General features: G+C 49.6%; 1 protein-coding gene across 1 annotated transcript in view; it reads left to right on the top strand.

The window, feature by feature from the left end:
* The window catches only part of LOC115467117 (la-related protein 4B-like), a 361,916-nt gene that overhangs the window by 9,969 nt on the left and 331,822 nt on the right, over window positions 1-20,125 (top strand). The window contains exon 2 of the mRNA XM_030198824.1: window positions 16,201-16,335. Within this exon, the coding sequence (XP_030054684.1) occupies window positions 16,255-16,335 (81 nt within the window). The 5' untranslated portion in view covers window positions 16,201-16,254. The remainder of the gene's footprint in view (window positions 1-16,200; window positions 16,336-20,125) is intronic.

Raw genomic sequence — 20,125 nt, 5'->3', positions numbered from 1 at the left:
TCCATCAGGTGGTGGATGGATTCCGTCCAGCTCCTTGATTCTACTGGGGGAGGCCTGAGGGTGTATGGCCTGAGAAGGCAGCTTTGAGGGCATACTTGATCTCCAGGTCCCTGCCTTACCCCGCAGATCCCCTCCTCCCAGGGCTCTCTAAGGGTTTCCTGATAGTTCTGCTCTGCCCTTCCTCTCAAAAAAGAAGAAAAAAGGAAAGGAGTTTCTGCAGTAAAAAAAAAAACCAAAACAAGCAAACAAAAAAAACAGAAAAACATATAGGAACCCTGTGCTCGACAAGAGTTCCTCTGGAGAGCTGCGAGTGCTGTTTGGACTCCTCCTGGGAGGCCCTGCAGTGATTGGAAGGCCTTGGCAGTCCAGTGGTGAGTGTTACCTCTTGTTTGGTGGTCACTGGGGGTCACTCTTTTTATGCAGCGCAAGGGCTGCAGAGGCGGTGTAGCTGCGGGAGTTGTCACTCCGTAGCAGGTATTTGCAGTGTTGGGTGTGCTGAGTGCTGTGGGCACTTCGATGTTTCCTGATGGTGAGAGGTCTTACATGGATATTTTTGGCGCTTGCGCCATTTTTGCCTACCATTGCGGATTTGATTTCTTCCGCTACTCAGCTGTTTGGGATTTTGTCGCACTTTGCCGGTACATCGAGTGGCAGTGTTGAACGCTCTGTGGCCTCAGGGGGGCCCAATAGCTGCAAGTTCAGAGCTGACTAGAAAGTTGTTTTTTTTTTTTTTCTCTAGATTTTTTTATTTTTCAAACCTTTTTTTGGAGAAGTGTCTCGCAGCAGTCAGAGCTTTCTCACCAGAAATGTCTTGGGCTTCTTTTGAGGCGATGGGATTGCTCTTGGGCCCAGTGAGGTGGTTCCTGCACTCTTGCGCAGGCACTTTGTGGCCACGTCTGAGATGGGCTTGTTGAATTCCCTTCCCCTCCCCCTCCTTTTCCCTTCTAGCAGGTTCAGTGGGGGGGGCTCTCGGCTGTCTAGAGTGGGGGAAGTGGAGGAGGATGAGGTCCTCCAAGTGGTGCAGGAAGTTCCCTTGACTGTCCGGTTTGTTCACTGGGATGAGTGGTTGACATCTGTATATGGGACTTGGGGGTTGTTTGATTTTCTCAGACCTGAGACACAAGTGTCTTACGCACTCAATCCTACGATGGTGAGCATTTTGGAGGCCGCCTAGACTTCTGATACATAGGCCATCCAGCCTATTTTGGTGCTGTGGTTCTATCCTGGTCGGTCTAGGTAGCAAGGCCTATGGCTCGCCTTTTCCAAGTGGGCTTTGATCAGTTTGGCATTTTTTTTCTTTCCTGTGAGTTGACTATTTGGTGATGGTGGTCAAACAAGTAGACCACTCTTCCAGAAGAAAGAGGGGTGACGCTGAAAGATTGCATGGAGGCTCCTTTCAAAACGTTCATTTGAAGTTTTATCGCTGGTGTTGCAGACCTCTAATTGTTACTCGTACGGCTAGAGCTTTCCTTAGCTGGCTACAGCAGGCGCTGAGCGGAAAATGGAGTTCCCCTGAACCGTTGGCAGCCGTGGCTCCCCATATGCAGGCAGGCCTGTTTTCCGTGACTGATGCCCGGTATAATTTTGATGTGGACCTTGGTCTCACATATGGCTTTGACAGTGGCTTTGTGCCCAGGTTGCATTTTCTTAGGCTTCCCTTTAGACGGAAGTTTCTCTTCGAGAAGATCTGGAGAGGATTGTGAAGGATTTGAGGGAATTAAAATCTCAGTGGCTTCCAGAGGACTAGATAATTTTGGCTGCTAGGACTGCAGCATTGCAATTTGGGAGGCTCGGTGGTACAGCCCAGGCTGACCGTCAATTCCTTTTTCAGTGCCCCAATTCCTTTCGTAGTGAAAAGCGGTTCTCAGGAGCAACAGTCAGACTGATTGCAGCTGGTCGGTCCACACTTGATGGGGCGTCGGTCCACTTTTTGGGGCCTCGTATGAGGGGTCAGCTGACCTTTTTTCTATGAGGAGTAGGCCAAGGGTTCTTTATCCCACTGGATTCTCGGTATTTTCAGTGGAGGGTTCAGGCTAGAGTTCTCTATTTCCAGCAAAAGTGTGGCTTTTGCCAACTGGTTGCTAGCCCTCGATATGGGGACAGGAACCGGTTCCACCGTCCAAGGGGTGTTCAGATCAGTTTTCCTTTTACTTTGAGGTCACTCTTGTAGGAGGTTATTTCAGACCGGTTCTAGAGTCGTAGGAAATGAACGAGTCCCTGCAAGTCCGGCTCTTCCGAATGCAGAGGTTGAGCTCTGTGGTGGCAGCTGTGCAGCTGGGGGAGTTATTTTCCTTCACTGGACTGAAGAGGCATATTTGCTTTTTCCTATCTGGCCTCCACTGAGGCAGTATCTGCGATCGGCAGTCCTGGGTCGCCATTTTCGGTTTTGCACCCTACCCTTGGGGCTCGCTACAACTCCTTGCATGTTTTCTGAGGTGATGGTGGTAGTAGCAGTGTTCCTTCGGAGGGAAGGAGTCTCGGTTTCCCCTTGCTTGACGATTGCTTATTTCAACCTGAGTCGAAATAGGACAGCTGCTTGACCACTGTCAGCATTCTAGCCTTTTTGCTTTCTCAAGGTAGGGTGTTCCACTTGCCCAGCACTCTTTTTCTCCCTGGACACTGGAGTTTCTGAGGGGGGGGGGGGGGGAGTGCTTCGACAGGCAAGGGTCCATGTTCTTGCCTGGGGACAGAAGGGTCAGAGTCTGCTCATGCGGAGTCTGCTGAGTGTCCCGAGTCCATGGGCCTTGTTTAGCACGCGGCTGCTAGGATTCATGATGACTTCTTTGGAGCTTGTACTGTAGGCAAGAGCTCTTATGTGTCCCTTGCTAGGTTCTCGGCTGTGCAGATGGTCACCATTGTTCCAGCTACCAGTGAAATCTCCTTTGGCTACTGTGGGTGAATCCCATCTGGTGCTGGTGGTTTTGCGTCGACTACCTGCAGCAGGGAATACTTTTGGTGTCTCCATAGTGGGGGTAGTTGTCACGGATGCCAGCCTCACAGGGTGGGGAACTCTTTCTCTCCACCGGTATGCGCTGGGGTATTGGTAGATGACGAAGCGGCATGGCCCTTCAGTTGGCTAGAGCTGTGGGCAGTTGTGTTTGTGTTGCAGGCTTTTCAGAGCATACTGACGGGTTTAGTGATTCACTTTCTCTCGCACAACTCGACGGCTGTGGGCTCATCTACCGTTGACATGGTACGCAGAGCTTTGCGCTGACTGCGTAAGCGATCAGTCTGTTGAGTGGACGGAAATCTATATTCTTTATCTCCCTGCAGCGCTCTGTGAGGGTCAGAGCACTGTTCAGGTGGATTTTCTTGGTTGTCTTCTCGATCCAGCGGAATCGGAGTTGGCATCGGATGCATTCTTCTGCTCTATCAGAACTGTAGCTTGCTGGAGATTGACCTCATGGGGACCAAGGAGAAGTTCAAGGTGGCTAAGTTCTTCAGCGGCCAAAGAGAGTTCGGGTCTGCAGAGTTGAACTTCCTGCTGCTCCTTTGAACGGAGTCGCCGCTCCATCTTTCCACTGTAGCCTTTTCAGATGGGTCCTTCTCAGGATAGAGCGTCACCTGGGACCTGGTGTTAGAGTGCATCCGGATTAGCCGTGCTGTCCTTGGTGTGTGAACTTGGGGCGACTGTTGATGGAGGTGCCCTTTCGGATTCCGGTGGTACTGGAGCTCCTGCTTCAGGGGCCAGTTCTTATGGAGGGTTTCTTCCGTTTTGGTTTTTCTGGCCTAGTCCTTGAGCAGTCTGGATCTTAAAAAAAAAAAAAAAAAAAAGAGGTGATGGTCACTTCGGGCGTGTTATCGGTTCTCTACCTAGGTATTGCCTGTGTGGTGGATTTTGGAGGCGTGGTGCATGGTTCGCACGTTGTTGCCCTTGAAAGCGTCAGTAGACCTTTCTGCTGGAAGATTTGTAGAAGGGTTTGGCCTCCTACTCCCTCTGGATTCCGGTTGTGGCGGTGGCCTCTTTTGTGGATGAATATTAGGTTAGTAGAGAGGCATGCTTCTCTACTTCACTGTTCCTGCCCGCCTGGGATATTGGACTTCAGGCTGGATGTGTTCCAGAAAGAGCTATTCCAACAGTTTCATCTCGTGTCCATTTAGGGTCTAACCCTGAAGACAGTGTTACTGGCGGCAGTGTCTTCTACAGGTCAAGTGTATGAGTTCCATGTTGTTATTATTAGTTATTACATTTGTACCCCGCGCTTTCCCACACATGGCAGGCTCAGTGCGGCTTACATAGTAACAATATAAAGAATTACAAAGTCTGTTCTGTCATGCAGGTATCAGTTGTTTTCTTTTCTCAGATTCAGGCATGCCTTGTAGACAGTGCCGTCTTTTCTGTCTAAGGTTCTTTTGACATTTCTGTTCACCAGCGTCTGTTTCTTCCCTCTTTGCGGAAGGAGGGTTTTCTGAAGGAGTTTGCTCAGTTAAGGCTGGCGAGTGTTAGTCGAGTGCTGCTCATGTATTTTTGGATCTCTATGGCATCTGTTGTTTCGGATCCGCTTTGTCCTGTTTGGATCCTGGCAGGGCTTGGCTGCGTCTGCGACAGCTATGACTCGGTGACTTAGGAAGCTGTCACTTCAACGTATCTGAGAAGTTGCGGGTTCTTCAACGTATCTGAGAAGTTACGGGTTCATTCTATGGTGGCGTCAGCGGAGACTAGTGGACTGTCTAGAGGCGATTTGTCGGGCAGCTTCTTGGGCGTCAAGACTTGTCTCTTAGAAGCATTTTAAAATCGAAGTGGTTGCACGGCGCAGTGTGTGGTTTTGCACGGCAGTTCAGTCATGAGAAGCGGCAGCTTCCTACCCACTTTAGGGGATTGCTTTGGTACATCCCACCAGTGTCTGGATTCATCTGCTGCTGACGCTATGGAAGAAAAAATTCTTACCTGATAATTTTCTTTCATTTAGTCGCAGCAGATGAATCCAGGATCCCTCCCGGTCTGCCGCACTCTTGGCATTTTTTTTTCCCTTGTGATGAGTCTCCTTTCAGATAGTGTTTTCCAAAAAAACAAAACAAAAAACCTGCCAAATGGTCAAGAAGCGAACAAGTTTGACACAAGTTCCTTTGGTTGGCTGTTGCTGTTTGGTTTGTGAGGAAGGGTTGCATGTTTGGATTTATTCTCTCCTGCTTTGTGATTCGACAAATACTGAAGGGCTGAGGGACTGGACATCCAGGATCACTGCTTTCAGTGTTCTCTATCAACCCACCAGTTTCTGGATTCATCTGCTGCGACTAAAGGAAAGAAAATTATCAGGTAAGACATAATTTTTTCTTATTTCCTTGTGTACAACACGTATCTGGTAACCCTCCAGACATATATATGTAAACCCTTGCACGGGTGCCTGGTTATGTAGTTCTGTACTAGACTCTTGGACAGTGCTTATTAGTCTCTTCCTTGTCATCAAGCAGATGAATCCATTACGAGTGAGTTGTGTCCATCAACCAGCAGGGGGAGATAGAGAGCACTGAAAAACCATAGTGCCTCTTGGCCAGCTAGCTCCATCTGCCTCTTCAGTATTCTCTATCTCCCCAGCAAGGTGGTTGCAGCTTGTTCAAGCTCCTTCAGAAAATCTGCCTGGGGTGGCTCCTGTGCTTTTGCCAGTTGTAGCAGGGGTGTTGTGGCTGATGGTGCCCACTTTAAAGGCAAATAGGTTAGCCCTTTCCCTGCCTTACCCGGCCCCCGATGTGGAAGTAGACAAATAGGCAAGCCCTGTCCCTGTCTTTGCCCACGCTGTGGATGCAGGCACATAGGTTCACCCTTTCCCTGCCTTTCCCACGCTTCTGATCCTCCGGAGTTGGAAATTTGCCTCTTTCGCTGTTGCCTCAAACTTTCCTCACAGCGTTAAAAAAAAAAAAAGAAGAGGTTTTCTTCTGATTGTGCAGCGTGACCGGAGCTCGGAGACTCGGTCTGGTGAGGTAAGAGCATTTTGTAGCTCCTCCGGGGAGGGCCCGCGTTGGGGGACGATTTTGGCGTGAATCCGCCATTTTGAATTTCCGCCGCTTTCGGCGATGGCTGCTGACAAAGTAAAGCGCTGTTCCGTTTGTGGCAAGCGCAAATCTGCAGCAGGGCTCTGTAAGGCATGCTTTTCAGACGGTAGAGCTGGCCCGAGCATGGCGAGTGATGTTCCTTCCCGCTCTGTGGAGCTGGCAGCGGGTGCCATTTTGGAACAGCATGGCGCGACCCCCGCTGAGGCGGAGGGGTTTGACGCCTCGTGTAGAGGCTAATAAAAGAGCTGTTTCCCCCGGACTGGAACCGGGAGGCCAGGGTGAGCCATTTTCCTGTGAATTTGTTTTATTGCTGCATAATGCATACATGTTAAAAAGAGCTCTTCTGCGGCCCTGCTTTCTGTATCCCCTCCAGTGGAGTCTGGCCTTGGATTATCGTCAGGCACGTTTTCCCCCTGACAGATGGCCCCAAGACAAGCACAGAAGGGTGGATTCCTCTTCAGAGAGTGGCGCACCCCCCCCCCCCCCCCCCCACCAGTGATCGGGATGTGAGGACTCTGAGGGGTCTGGGAGGCCTTCGTGGTCTGGAGAGCCAGAAGATGCCTGAGCCTGCCTCGCTTGGTTACAACAGGTAGCGGAACAGCCTGGAGATGGAGCGGAGCCCCTTATGGAGGTGGCACCGTGGATGGAGTTGGCATTGTCATTTTTGGCTGACGCCCTTTATGATCTGGTCAGAGCTTCGGCTAAACAGATGGCTATAGCGGTGGCGGCTCGCCATCTTCTGTGGCTACGGCATCGGGCAGCTGACATGGCCTCTAAGCAAAGGTTGGTGAAGTTGCCCTTTCAAGGCCTTCTCCTGTTTGGTGAGGAGTTGGAGAAAATTGTGAAAGGCCTTGGGAATGCCAAACCCCAGCGCTTACCCGAGAATAGGCAGCGGCCTTCTTCCAAGGGTCAGGTGGTTCCCTCCTCTTACAGACCTCTCTTCCGTGAAGCTAGAAGGTACCGCCTGGGGCGTTTTGCTGGGTTCACTTCACGTGGCCATTTTCAGCAGAGGAACTCCTTTCGCTCGGATAAACGTTCCGCAGCAGCAGGCTCAAGACCTGGAGTTCAAGGGCAACCCTCTCAATGATGGTGCGCTGGCCCCTCCTCGATTCCTGTGATAGGAGGACGACTTTCCCTCTTTCTCGAGGAGTGGGTCAAGATTACCTCAGATCAGTGGGTCTTGGACCTGATCAGAGAAGGCTACAGATTAGAATTCAATGCCCTGATAAGAGACGTGTTTGTGGAGCCCCGATACGGTTCTGCCGCCAAACGGGCGGCGGTAGAGGAGGCCTTGCAAAGCTTGATTCACATTGGGGCGGTTTCCCCCGTGCCTCCCGCTGAATGCGGCTCTAGCCGTTACTCCATTTACTTCGTGGTGCCACGAAAAGGAGGGTCTTTTCGGCCTATCCTAGACTTAAAACAAGTCAACAAGTCTCTGAACGTGCGGCATTTTCACATGGAAACCCTGCACTCCGTCATAGCGGCGGTACAGCCAGGAGAGTTTCTTACGTCTCTGGACCTGAAAGAAGTTTACTTGCACATACCAATTTGGCCCCCGCACCGGAGGTTTCTGCGTTTTGCGGTGATGGGAAAAATTTCCAGTTTTGGGCCTTGCCTTTTGGCCTCGCCACAGCTCCCCGAACCTTTTCCAAGGTAATGGTGGTAGTAGCTGCTTTTCTCAGGTGAGAGTGTATCCGGGTTCACCCATACCTAGACGACTGGCTCATCAGAGCAGACTCTGCAGAAGAGAGTCATCAGGTTACAGCCAGAGTGGTCTCAGTACGGCAATCTCTGGGCTGGGTCGTCAATATAGCCAAAAGTCACCTGACCCCCTCTCAATCTCTAGAATATTTGGGGGTCCGGTTCGACACAGCCTCGGGGATGGTCTTCCTATCCGAGCAAAGGCGGTGCAAGCTTCAGAACCAGGTCTGTCTGGTCCTGAGGATGCCTCGCCTGCAAGCTTGGGACATTGTTTAGCTGTTGGGGTTGTTGACGGCCACTTTGGAAGTGGTGCCTTGGGCGAGAGTGCACCTGAGACCTCTGCAGTGTTCCCTGCTTCAACGATGGTCTCCAATATCTCAGGATTTTCAATGCAGACTCACGTGGCTCCCTGCGGCTCGGCTCAGTATGGAGTGGTGGTTCTCAGACAGCATGCTACGGCGAGGAATGCCACTAGCGCTCCCCAATTGGTGCCTGGTGGTAACAGATGCCAGCCTGAAGGGCTGGGGTGCACATTGCCGGGGAAGGCATGCCCAGGGTCTTTGGACACCCGAGAAGTCGGAATGGTCCATCAATTGCTTGGAGCTGAAAGCGATTTGCCAGGCGCTTCTGGCCTTTCAATTGACCCTGGAAGGATTGGCTGTCAGAGTTCTGTCAGACAACCCGACAGCAGTGGCCTACATAAATCGCCAAGGAGGCACTCGGTGCATAGCACTAGCAGCGCAGGCCATGCAGATTTGCCACTGGGCCAAGCTTCATCTGCAGTTTCTGTCAGCAGCTCATATTGCAGGTCAGAGCAACATGCAAGCCGATTATCTGAGCAGGAATCAGATCGACCCAGCGGAGTGGGAACTTGCAGATGAAGTATTCCTGCAGATATGTGTCAAGTGGGGAAAGCCCGTAATGGATATTTTATGTAGCTGCTTACCTTCGAGACTAAATTCTAAGCGGGGTGTTCCAGGCACCGCCCTCAAACGTCACTGATGCACTTACGGGTTTACGAAGTTGTAACAAAAAAATAAAATAAATAGCCTAGCTGTCCCGCCCACCATGTAGGTACCACCCCTAAATCCATTCCATGTCAAGATTAAGTCCCTTGGGGGCCACTGTATCCCATGTAAAAATGAAGCTTTGCTCCATACTGAATAATTGAGCGCTAACATCACCACCTTGTTTTGGCGGGGTAACTTGTGCTAACATTAAGCATTTTAACTCATCCAATGTATGACCCTGATTGGTCCAGTGGGCTACCAACGGCGCCACTTGTTTCTTTATTCTAAGGTTACTGGTGTGTTCTGCAAGCCTTTGTCTAAGTTGTTTCTTAGTATATCCAATATAATATAGTTGACATGGACAAAATATGGAATTAAATATGGGATTAGTCAGATATGTGAGAGTTTTAGATCTAGTTTGATTAATGTTGTAGGTTTCAAGAATAAGTTTCTCCTGATGAAGGATTACCGAAATGCGGTCTCGCATTGAGGAACGAGAATTGATGAAACTCATGCTTACATAGCAGGGTTTGGATGGATTCCACAGAGTCTCTCCCTCAGTACAGCCAAACACAGATAAATGCTGAAGTTACATCAGAGCAAGCTGCACTTATTTTGTATTAATATCGTCTAAAGGTTTTTAAACCTGAGAAACTGAGAGTGCGACATTTGGGGCATTTATCTTTACCGGCATACCATTGAAGAAAGCCAATGTAAAGATATTTTTTACTTAAGGTTGAACTGTGAACTGTTATGACTTTTTGACTGAATACGGTTTGCTGTTGCAGACTGAAGTGTTACACGTTGTTATGATGGATTTGTTAATTAGTGGTATGGTGGGGTAGAATGATTTAGTAGGGTGCATGCGAATGGATGTTTGAGTGACTGCGAGACTGGGGTGAGAGCTGTGAAAATCCAAAGTTGATGTATTGTTGATCATGTATTAATAAATCGAAAAATTGTTTTAGTGTAATAAATATCAGAGCACATTTGTTATATTTGATTATTTGCTTCTGCCAGGAGAGTAATCAGAGTTAAGGCATGCATTTGTCTTCTGTAAGCACTGAAGCAGAACTCTGTCCTCCTTTTGGGTCAGAGTACAGACTCAAGAGCCAGAAGGCTGCACAAGCTAGAATTTCGAACAGACTTCCCAATTCACACAGAAAGGAAGAATGAGGAATAAAGTGGATGGAGACCAAGTCCTCTGTTCTGTGAGTGCACTGTACTTGTACTCAGGTTTTGGACAGAGGCCTGGGTGGTCTCGCTGGAGGATAGCTGTAGAGCTTCAACCTGGTTGTTGCTCTATTCTTTTGTAAAGCATTAGTCTGGATGTACTGGTCAGAGTCTCATCAGACTTTGGCAGAACCATCATTCAGGGTCCCTAGACTTCCCTTTCCCCAGTGAGTTTCTGCTTGGGTAGATCCCAGTCATACAGGATGTTGCAGTTGGACACTAAGGAAGGTGAAATTTTATGTCATACCTGTTAATTTTGTTTCTTTTAGTCCTGCTGCATCCTGTGACTCTCTCCCTATAAGACTTCAGTTCAAAGTGCTCATTGAGTTATCGGTTTCTCTCTCTAGTGGTGGTAACATAGTTTAATATACTGTATTACAGAATACTATATCAAAGTGGTTTGCATTAAAAAATATATATTTAAAAAAAAAAAAAACCCACAAGCACAGAAAAGGAAGGAGACATTGGGGCTTACCTGATAATTTTCTTTCCATTAGTTCTTCACACCATTCCAGGACGTATGGGATAGTCATGTCCATTGACCAGCAGGTGGCAATAGACAGTACTGAACTGAGCTTCATTATATAGACAGTTGCTACCAGCCCAGTTCTTCAGTTTACGTCATCAAGCAGCAGAAAAAGAAAACCAGACCGGTAGCATGTTCAGCAATATAAATCACAACCAGCTCAACTCAGTCCAAGGGCACAGCACCTGGAAGAATGCCACCAAATGAAAGTGCTCAGGGTTGTCAAGTAAGACCTGCACCACAGGTGGGCTGCTGCAATAATGTGAAGAACTAATGGAAAGAAAGTAAGCCCTAATTTCATGATATTTTTTCCCACTATTCCAGTATGTGTGGGATGTTCAAAAGCTACCTCTATAAGGGCAGTGTCCTGGCCCTATTGCATGCAAAGCAGACACCCCAAACATGGCCTCCAACTGTGTAGCAACATCCACCCGATAGTGCTTACTCAGTGACACCCAGGAAGTCGCTGTGTGCCTGGTAGAGTGAGCTTTCAAGCCTAGAGGGGGAGACCTCTCCTCTAGAACATAGGCTGAGGCTACAGCCTCCTTCAGCCGTCGAGCAATAGACACCTTGGACATGAGACCCAGCTTCTGCTTGCCAAAGAGGACAAAAAGCCTAGCTAAACGGCGAAAGTCATTTGTGGCTTTGAGATGGTGCATCCTGGTGGAAGGAAGGAAGCTCCACTAATTGATTAACATGGAAAGCTGACACTACCTTAGGCAGAAAGGAAGGCACCGTCTGAAGTGAAACCCCTGCCTCCGAAAACCGAAGAAAAGGATCTCGACAGGAAAGCGTCTGAAGCTCCGAAATGCGACATGCTGAAGCAATAGCCACCAAGAACACTGTTTTCAATGTGAGAGCTTTTCAAGGTGCTCAATAGGAGACGGCTGAAGAGCCCGAAGGATTAGATTGAGGTCCCATTCCGGAAAGGGCGCCCGAAAAGGTGGACGAAGCAGACTCGCACCCTTTAGAAAACGAACCATGTCTGGGTGCTCGCCAAAGACAATTTCTGCAAGCGGCCTCAGAAACACAGCAAATACGCCACCAGCCCCTTGTTCATGTCAGGATGTGATCCACAGAAGAATAAATAGGATCCAAGCCCCCTTCTGCACACCAGAACTCAAATGTGTGCCACGCGTGGGCATATTCCAAGGAAGTAGAACACTTCCGAGTCTGAAGTAAGACTGCAATGACCGAGTCCAAATAGCCCTTCTTCCTCAGCTGAGCCCGCTCAAGGGCCAGGCCATAAGACCAAAGAGGGAGGGATCCTCCATGAACACCAGTCTGTTGAAGAAGACCCTGAGCCCGAGGGAACTGCAATGACTCCCTGTTCAGTAGCTGCACCAGATCTGCATACCATGGGTGCCGCGGCCTGTCCAGGGCCCCCAGGATTACTTGGCCCCAATGGCCTGCCACTCTCCAACAACCAGCTGATTATCAACCTCAAGGGGAAAGACATACAGCAGCCCCCTCACTTGGCCAGGCCTGCAGAAGGGTGAATAGGCCCAGAGTGTCCCGCTCCTGGCGACGACTGAAAAACTGTGGGACCTTGGAGTTTGCTGTTGCCGCCATGAGATCCAGGGACAGAAGGCCCCAACAATGCACCACGAGTTGAAACTCCATGTTGGACAACTCCCACTCGCCCAGGATCCAGAGAATGCCTGCTGAGAAAGTTGGATCACCACGTTCAGGGACCCTGCAGTGTGAACCGCTGAGAGGCAGAGTATATGCTTCTTTGTCCAGGCCATCAGCAAGACGGCTTCCACTGCCTGCTGCGAGTCCCCCCTGATTGTTTATATAAGCTACTGCCGTCACATTGTTGGAGAAAATTCACCAGAGACTTCCCCCATAGCGGAGCAAAGATCACCAGCACTCTGCGGACTGCCTGAAGCTCCAGGCGATTGATGGGCCATGATATCTCTACCGGAGACCAAGAGCCCTGGGCCAGGTGACCCTTGTAATAGCCCCCCCCCCCCAACAAGCTGGCTTCTGCGGTTACTACATCCCAATAGACGATCGGGAAGAGCACCCCAGAATGTCCAGATATTCCAGCCTCTGTGATAGAATCAGCCTGCTCTTCTCGAAATTGATCACCCAACTCAAAGATTGGAGAAGCTGAATGACCTTTGAAGTTACTACAACACTGACCTGATAAGACTCCCGGATGAGCCAGTTGTCCAGATACTGGGTGGACTAGGACTTGCCACCTCAAAAAGGCTTTCTCCATATCCATGACTTTGTTGAATGTCCTCAGGGCTGTGGCCAGCCCAAAGGCATGGCCCGGAACTGAAAGTGCCAGCTCAAGACCGCAAAGTGGAGGAAGTGCTTATGTGACGCCCAGGTGGGAATGTGCAGTTACGCCTCTTTTAGGTGGAGCGCAGTGAGAAAGCCCCCCCCCCCCACCACCACCTGAACAAATGCGATCACCGACTGCAGAGTTTCTCTCCGAAAATGGAAAACCTGAAGGCATTTGTTGAGCCCCTTGAGATCCAAAATCGTCTGCATGATACCCCTTTGGACCCACAAAGTAGATGGAGTACCGACCTCAGCTGTGGTCAGAGTGAGGGGTGGGAACTAGGGTCCTAAGTGCCAACAAGGCATCGACTGTAACCCCTGATCTGCACCATCTTTGTTGCCCTCTGACAAAGAGACCGTAAGAAGAGAGGAGCGATTGGGCAAGAGAACTCCAATTTGTATCTGTCCCACAGAATGTCCACTCACTGATCCATAGTGATAGTGGCCCACATGTCCAGAAATGCCTGAAGATGCCCTCCGACCAGAACGGACGAGTAGACCAGCCTGGCATCATTGTGAGTGCTGGGGGGGGAGGGGGCGGCGGCAGATGCCTGCCTTGATGTACCCGTGGATTTCGTTAGATTGTAAGCTCTCTTGAGCAGGGACTGTCCTTCCCCATGTTTAAACTTGTACAGCGCTGCGTAACCCTGGCAGCGCTATAGAAATGCTAAGTAGTAGTAGTATTTCCTGTCTGCACAAAAGGAAGACTTTTTCAGGACTGAAAATGTGACTTCTGGCCAAAGGACTGTCGACCAGGCCTATATTTTCTTGTTTTCCCAAAACCAAGTTTGTGCAGAGAGAACAGAGGACCGAGGCCTAGCCTCAGGTAACCGCTGCGGCTTAGACTCGCCCAGCTCCTTAACCAAGTTGCTGAGGTCGTCCCCAAACAAAAACTTGGCCTGAAAGGGCAACTTGACCGGGTGAGCCTTGGAAGTGGCATCAGCCACCCCAGCCTGCAGCCAGAACAGATGCCTTGCAGTGACCGCAAATGACATACCCTTGGCCGAGGCCGGAAGCATGTCATAGATGGTGTCTTCCAAATAAGCCAAACCAGCCTCCAGCTGAGCAGCTTAAGGCAGGCCCTCAGAACTGGCCTGTTGATGCAACTTCAAACAGGCCCGCATGACAAAAGAATTTCAAATGGATGTCTGAAGCCTCAGTTCAGCCACCTCAAAGGCTTCTTCCAGGAATGCTCCACCTTCCTGTTCTGCTGATCCTTCAGGGCAGTACCTCCCTCGACTGGCAAGGTAGTCTTCTTGGTGACCGCCATCACAGAGTCCACCTTAGGCAAGTTGAACTTCTCTTTCTCCTTGTGTGCCAACAGATAGAGACTGGCCATGGCCCTCCCCATCTTCAAGCTTGTGTCAAGCATTCAAATGTCCGGATGCATGGGGAATACTTTAGATGGACCCTTGAAGCCCTTCATAAGGCTCACAGACTGGTCCCCCCCCCCCCAAGGGCTCCTATATAGAGAGTGCCCCAAGAGCCTCTGAAATTAGGGAGCTTAACTCCCTGTGAAGCAGAGCACCAGCTGGTCATTGCCCTCCTCCTGAGGGAGCTCACCCTCCTCCAAGGGTTCCGCCAACAAGGGCCACTTGGAACACAGATGCCACCTCCGAGAGAGGAGAAGCCTGAGACCAGGCCTCAGGGTTTGCGGAAACATCCCACTTGGGCCTCTTGGGGTAAGAAGAAGCCTCCCAGTCCCTGCAACTGCAGGAGTGGATGAGGCAGCCTGAGGGGAAGCTCCTTCCTTCAACAAATAAGCCTGGTGGGGTGGGGGAGGCAGGCTCTGACCCAGAGCCTTCCTCCCCCCCCCCCCCCACTACACTTCAGCCTTGTGCACGGGAACTTCCCACACTGCAGCAGCCAACATGGTTGCCATTCCCGCCTCCCACTGAGGGGAGCCAAGTTGGTCCTGCCCCAGGGAGCAGGAGCCCGATTGCCACAAGGAATCCTCGCTCACTGCAGCTGCTGGCTCCATGATTTCCCCAACGCTCGGAAACATCGGCCTGCTCACCATGTGGCGACCCCCACCAGAAGAGCAGCACTTAACGCCCTCCGCGGGAGCTGCCATCACCATTTGTTACAGCACACACGACGGGGTTCTGAGGCTCCACTCACCAGAGGTGACTCCCTGCTGTTTCTTCGCAGATCCAACCAGATCTGACCAGAGCCACCGCCCACCCACTCTCACCACCAGTCTGGGCCAGAGCACTGCTCTGCACCCATCCAGCCTGATTCCGCTTGGCCTTCTGTTTTTTCTTTCTTTTTAATACAAGGCCGGTTGCTGAACAGGCACCCAACTAATAGAGCAGAAGAAAGGGGGAGTGAAGGAATGCCCCTGGCAGGGACCCAGCACTACTAGGTATGTCTCCACCACCGTACTTGCTATGCTCAACTAGGGACCAGCTGACCAACTGGACCAGGAGCCACAGCCTTGGAACTAGACAGAGGAGTTTGTCTATCCATCTGCTGAAGATAGAAAATACTGAAGAATTGGACTGGTAGCAAGGGTCTATATAGTGGAGCTCAGCTCAGTTCTGTTATCTCCACCTGCTGGTTGATGGGCATGACTATCCCATACTTCTTGGAATAGTGGGAAGTAATGTAATGGAACTACAATAATATAGGAAAGCTCACGGCACTCAAGGCCCAAACTTCTAGAGAGAATTATTACAAAATAAGCTACATTCCCAGACTAACAACCAGGGAAAGCTTGTGAGAACAGATATGCTTTTAAGAAATGTTTAAAACGCTCTGAGCTGCACTCTGCCCTCAAATTTATGGGGACCTTATTCCAAAGGTCAGGGGTGACCACGAAAAAAGCCTGTTTATGCGTAGTACTCAAGCCTCCTTGATCCCAGGTATCGCTAGACTAAAAGACTAGGGACATAAACTTGTATTAATGATGCAGTTGTCAGTGGCACATGCTCATGATATGTCTTTTGAGTCAAAACTTATATTTAATTCCTTGAATTTAATTATGTTTGCATTGGTTTGATGGGGTGTGGGTGTGATTATATTTCACCTTCTGCTACTTTGACAGAGGTTTGTATGAAATAAAACTAAACTTTGGAAACAAAATGTCAGATTGGCAAAGGAGTGTTTAGAAAACTCACTTTTCTTGATATTGCATATATATTCTTGCTTAGGGCAATACAGGTATGACTAAATTTTACATTGTGTTGTTTATTTCTGTTCTCAATTTGACATAGTGGATATGATCCTGTCAGCGTCACTTTTTTATGATTTTTGGATGAGCAGAGAGGAAATCTTTAAAATTTAAGCCTTCAGTTCATAGAAGATGAATGGCATCGTTGACTAAAGACATGTGTAAGATTTAAATGTGGCTTTGGTCATTTAGCTCTGTCCGTGTAATTTTAAATGATAAAGTGATTGTTTAAAATAAATACAAATAAATTAGTGTTTTTTTCTCTATTGTAGATTATCAAGGCAGTCAGCTGTGTTCTTTCTGAGGAGCCAAGAAGCAGACGGCTCATGACTTCTGATCAGGACACTAAAGTTGTGGCTGAACCGCAGGTACAGCAAGTACAAGAAGTAAAAGATACTTCTAATCTAGTAAGTACTTACATATTTTAAAATGTTTAGAGATTCTCCTAGCAGCTATACTTAAGTTCTTGCAGTTTGGCATACTAAAAAGTTAGGTATGTCGGCTGTCCTTAAACTGTCTATAGCAGTGATTTTCAACCTTTTTCATCTCGTGGCTCACTTACAAGGTGCAAACATTGACGAGGCACACCACTGTAATCTAACCCATACCCGCCTGTCCCTGCTAGGATCCATTCCATCCCCACTTACACCTGTAACCTTCAGAAGTAGTTATTTTATTTAAAAATGCTGCTGAAATATGTTACATCACCAATATACCTGTTACTGGGAAACTGAAACAAGATGGACTGTTACAGATTCCTACTCGGACACCACATACCAGCAGAATCATTTACCTCAGCTGCAAGTACAGAACCTGACTCTTGCCTGATGACAATATGGAACCGCAAAAAACATTGAGAGACAAACTGAAAGCAGAGATACAGGACTGCACAAGTAAAAGGTCGGGTCTCGAGTCTAGACTTCATGGTGTCATGTCTCAATGCAATGGCACCTGGGTATTAGCGAGAAAAAGGGAAGCTAGGTCAGCCAGCATTGGCGCTTTGCTTGAGCCCTGGCCGCAGTCGGAACTGTTTTACCTGTTTCCTCTGTGGCCCATGATTGGGCAGGTTCCCAACAGAGTTGCATTACATTCAGACAGTCATCTTGGTGGCTTTGGATTGGCCTCAACATCCTTGAGATGCTGACCTAGTTCGGCTGCTAGCAGACCAGTTGTTTTTTCTGCCATTGCCTCTGGATCTCCTCACTCAGGGATGCATGGCAATGGAGGTTCCCTCCAGTAGGCCTCTGATTCTGAGTGGCGGGGCTAGTATGCTCTCTGCTGGTGTTGGTTCCTGCTATGGTGACGCTAACATGTCTCTGAATATGTGGGGCAAGGGCAGCCATAGGGGACGGCTCTTCCTATCTCTGAGTAGCGAGTTGGACCATTTCTTGGGTTTCGGACTTCTTTTTGGTTCAGCCAAGCTACTCTTCCTGTCGAGACTTCTCAGGTTTTGGCTAATGGGCTGGTCTGGGGCCCTGCAGTATGTTTGCTGCTGTCTTTGATTGCTGGGCATGGTCTTCATTCTGCATGTAGAGTCTGGCCCGTCCAACGAGTAGATTTTGACTCTGTCTCCGGAGGCGGCTATTTTTCTGTTTTTGGAGGGTAGTCTTTTCTGGGTCCGGGATAGCTCGTTCAGCTATTTTGGATATACCTGACTCCATGTCAGCGGGTTGCAATTGGTCTGGTGCTGGGTGTCCAGTTTTTTCTGTTTCTGGGTCTTTGCCCTTCTGGGCTTTGGTCGTGTTCAGACTCTGTTGCTTTAGCTGGCTTGTCTCTGTCGCCGCCTGGCTTCATGGTTTCCTTTCGGATATGTTCCTCCGTCAAACTTTGCTCTTCTCTGGGGAGTGAGCCTAGTGTTCTACTCTGGGTCTCTCCGTTGGCCATCTAGGGTGGTGGTCTGGCTGTGGCTGTTCGGCTCTGACTCCTTGCGGGAGTCAGGCTGTGGTTTCTTTCTTATTTGGCTGTGCCTACTAGATGGCCTTCATTCTCCCTTCGGGAGCAACCCGGGCATTCTCTCGAGAGTGGTGTCCTTTCGGTCAGTATGGCTCCTCAGCTCATTCCGCAGTTATTTGCTTCGTAGCAGGTCAGCATGGCGATGGATGCTCCTATCGTTCAGGCTGGACCGGTCTTGGGGGCTCTTGGGCCTTTCCGGGGCTCTGTTTTTCGTTGTGAGTCATGCTGTCTTCTACGGGATAATGCAGCGACCGTTCTATGTTTTTTTTCTGTTTCTCCGTGATCTGGGGAATGCTTTTCATTTCATTTTGTAATGGTGGGTCCTCTGGGAGCGTTGGATTTGCTCCGTCCTCGGTCTTTGGATTCGGTTCGGGTCTGTTATCGGGCCTTGGTCTATTTTGGAGTTCCCACCCTACTTTGGGGACTGCTTTTGTACATCACACTCGTCTCTGGATTGATCTGTGGGACGCTATGGAAGGTAAAATGAGTTCTTACCTGATAATTTTCTTTCCATTAGTCCCAACAGATCAGTCCAGAGGCCCGCCCTTTGATGGTTTTGGGTCTGTATAATTTCCTTTGTTATGAAGGAGCTGTTTATTCCTGTTATGGTCCATTAGGTTCTGTCCTTTTCTAAAGGATCAACGGGAACTAAATGAAAACTACAGAGGATGGAGCACTATCATGATTTCAGTTCACCACTTAAGTGGTTTCCCTCCCGCTGTAGCGGTAGAGGAAGAGCCCGCAAAGATTTGGAGGCAGGAGTGGAATTTGTTGTTGGATTTGCTTTTCTTCAGCTGCTTTGGTATCAACAATACTGAGATTAAGCTGCCTGCACAGGTCCACATATAGTAAGACTCAAGTTCTCTCTATCTCCACCTGCTGGTAGGGGGACATCTCACTTGTCTCTGGATTGATCTGTTGGGACTAGTGGAAAGAAAATTATCAGGTAAGAACTAATTTTAGGGAACTAATTTTACCTTGCCCCTGTACATAATATGTAAACTGCTTTGAATGTAGTCGCAAAACTACAGAAAGGCAGTATATCAAGTCCCGTTTCTGCCTCGGTTCCTAGTGGATGGCAGTTGAGCAGGAGGTTTACTCATGGAGGATTTGAGGTCCTGAGCATTGTGCTAAAGATTATTAATGGAGCTGGGTGACATTTGGTGGTACCGGTTTCCTCCTCCCCCTCAACTCCCCCGCTCTTCAGCGGTTTCTAGGGAGTGTCTTGAATATGGGATCTGACTTTGTTCTCGGCTACTAATGTGAGCTGACCCTTCCTGGTAAGTACGATACCCAGCCCCCCTTCTGTCCCTATGCCGACGGTAGATGGGAAGAGCACTGTTCCCGAGGTTATCTGCTTGGGTACTTTTCTGCTGTTCTGTTAGCAAAAAACCATAAACCCAGACGAGGGTTTTTTGTTGCTGTCAGCCCTTTAGGGCTGGTTGATTCCAAGCTGGTTGTTTCATTTTTGTTTTTGGGGGGGGGGGGGGGGGGCAAGAGGGTGGTGTTCCTCTGGCAGTGTTTTCCTTCCCGCTCAGTGCAAGTTTCTGTGCAGCTCCCTCCAAATGATGCTTCGAGAGGAGCTCTCTGTCTCCTCTGGCAGAATGCAATAGAACCAGTTCCTCTGCCAGACAGGGGTCATCCTATATAATAATTCTCACCTCCAACGTTGTCTTGCCTGGGACCGTGGCTCCCTCGAAGTTGGTCTACAGGGCTCCGTAGATCAGACTGACGTCATTGGCTGCACTATGACGTAATCCCGGGTGAGAAAAAACCCCCACACAGCTGATCCAACCCCACAAAAGGCTCGAGACAAGCAACCAGTGGATTAAAAAAAAAAAAAAAACTCGCTGAACGTGTCGCACACCTTCCGAGGCCATCACCACCACCGATACCAACCAGCCTCCCAGGCCGCAGCACTACGGGTGGGCAGTCCAGGCGCGAAGACAACAGTAGCAGCGGCGGGAGTCAACAGTTGTGGCTCCTGCTGCTGCTGAAGGCGCTCCGGGATGAAAATGTGGAGCGCGAGGAGCGATGTCGGTGGCACCGCGGCAAAACCGGAAGTGGTGAGCCGGATCGCTGTGCCGGCTGAAAGGGGAGGAAGGGGACGACCGTGACACTCGGAGCTCCAAAGACGCAGCCTAAATGGCTGAGGGGCGGGCACTCTGGTCGCGAAGACAACAGTCTACAAATTGGAAGGAAGGAGCCAGGGAGGTGGGGTCTGGAACTCGGAGAGGGAGGAGT

The sequence above is a fragment of the Microcaecilia unicolor genome, chromosome 1, assembly GCF_901765095.1.
Source record: "Microcaecilia unicolor chromosome 1, aMicUni1.1, whole genome shotgun sequence".
Taxonomy (NCBI): domain Eukaryota; kingdom Metazoa; phylum Chordata; class Amphibia; order Gymnophiona; family Siphonopidae; genus Microcaecilia; species Microcaecilia unicolor.
Note: the sequence above shows the minus strand (reverse complement) of the source record. Positions and strands in the feature narration are given on the sequence as shown.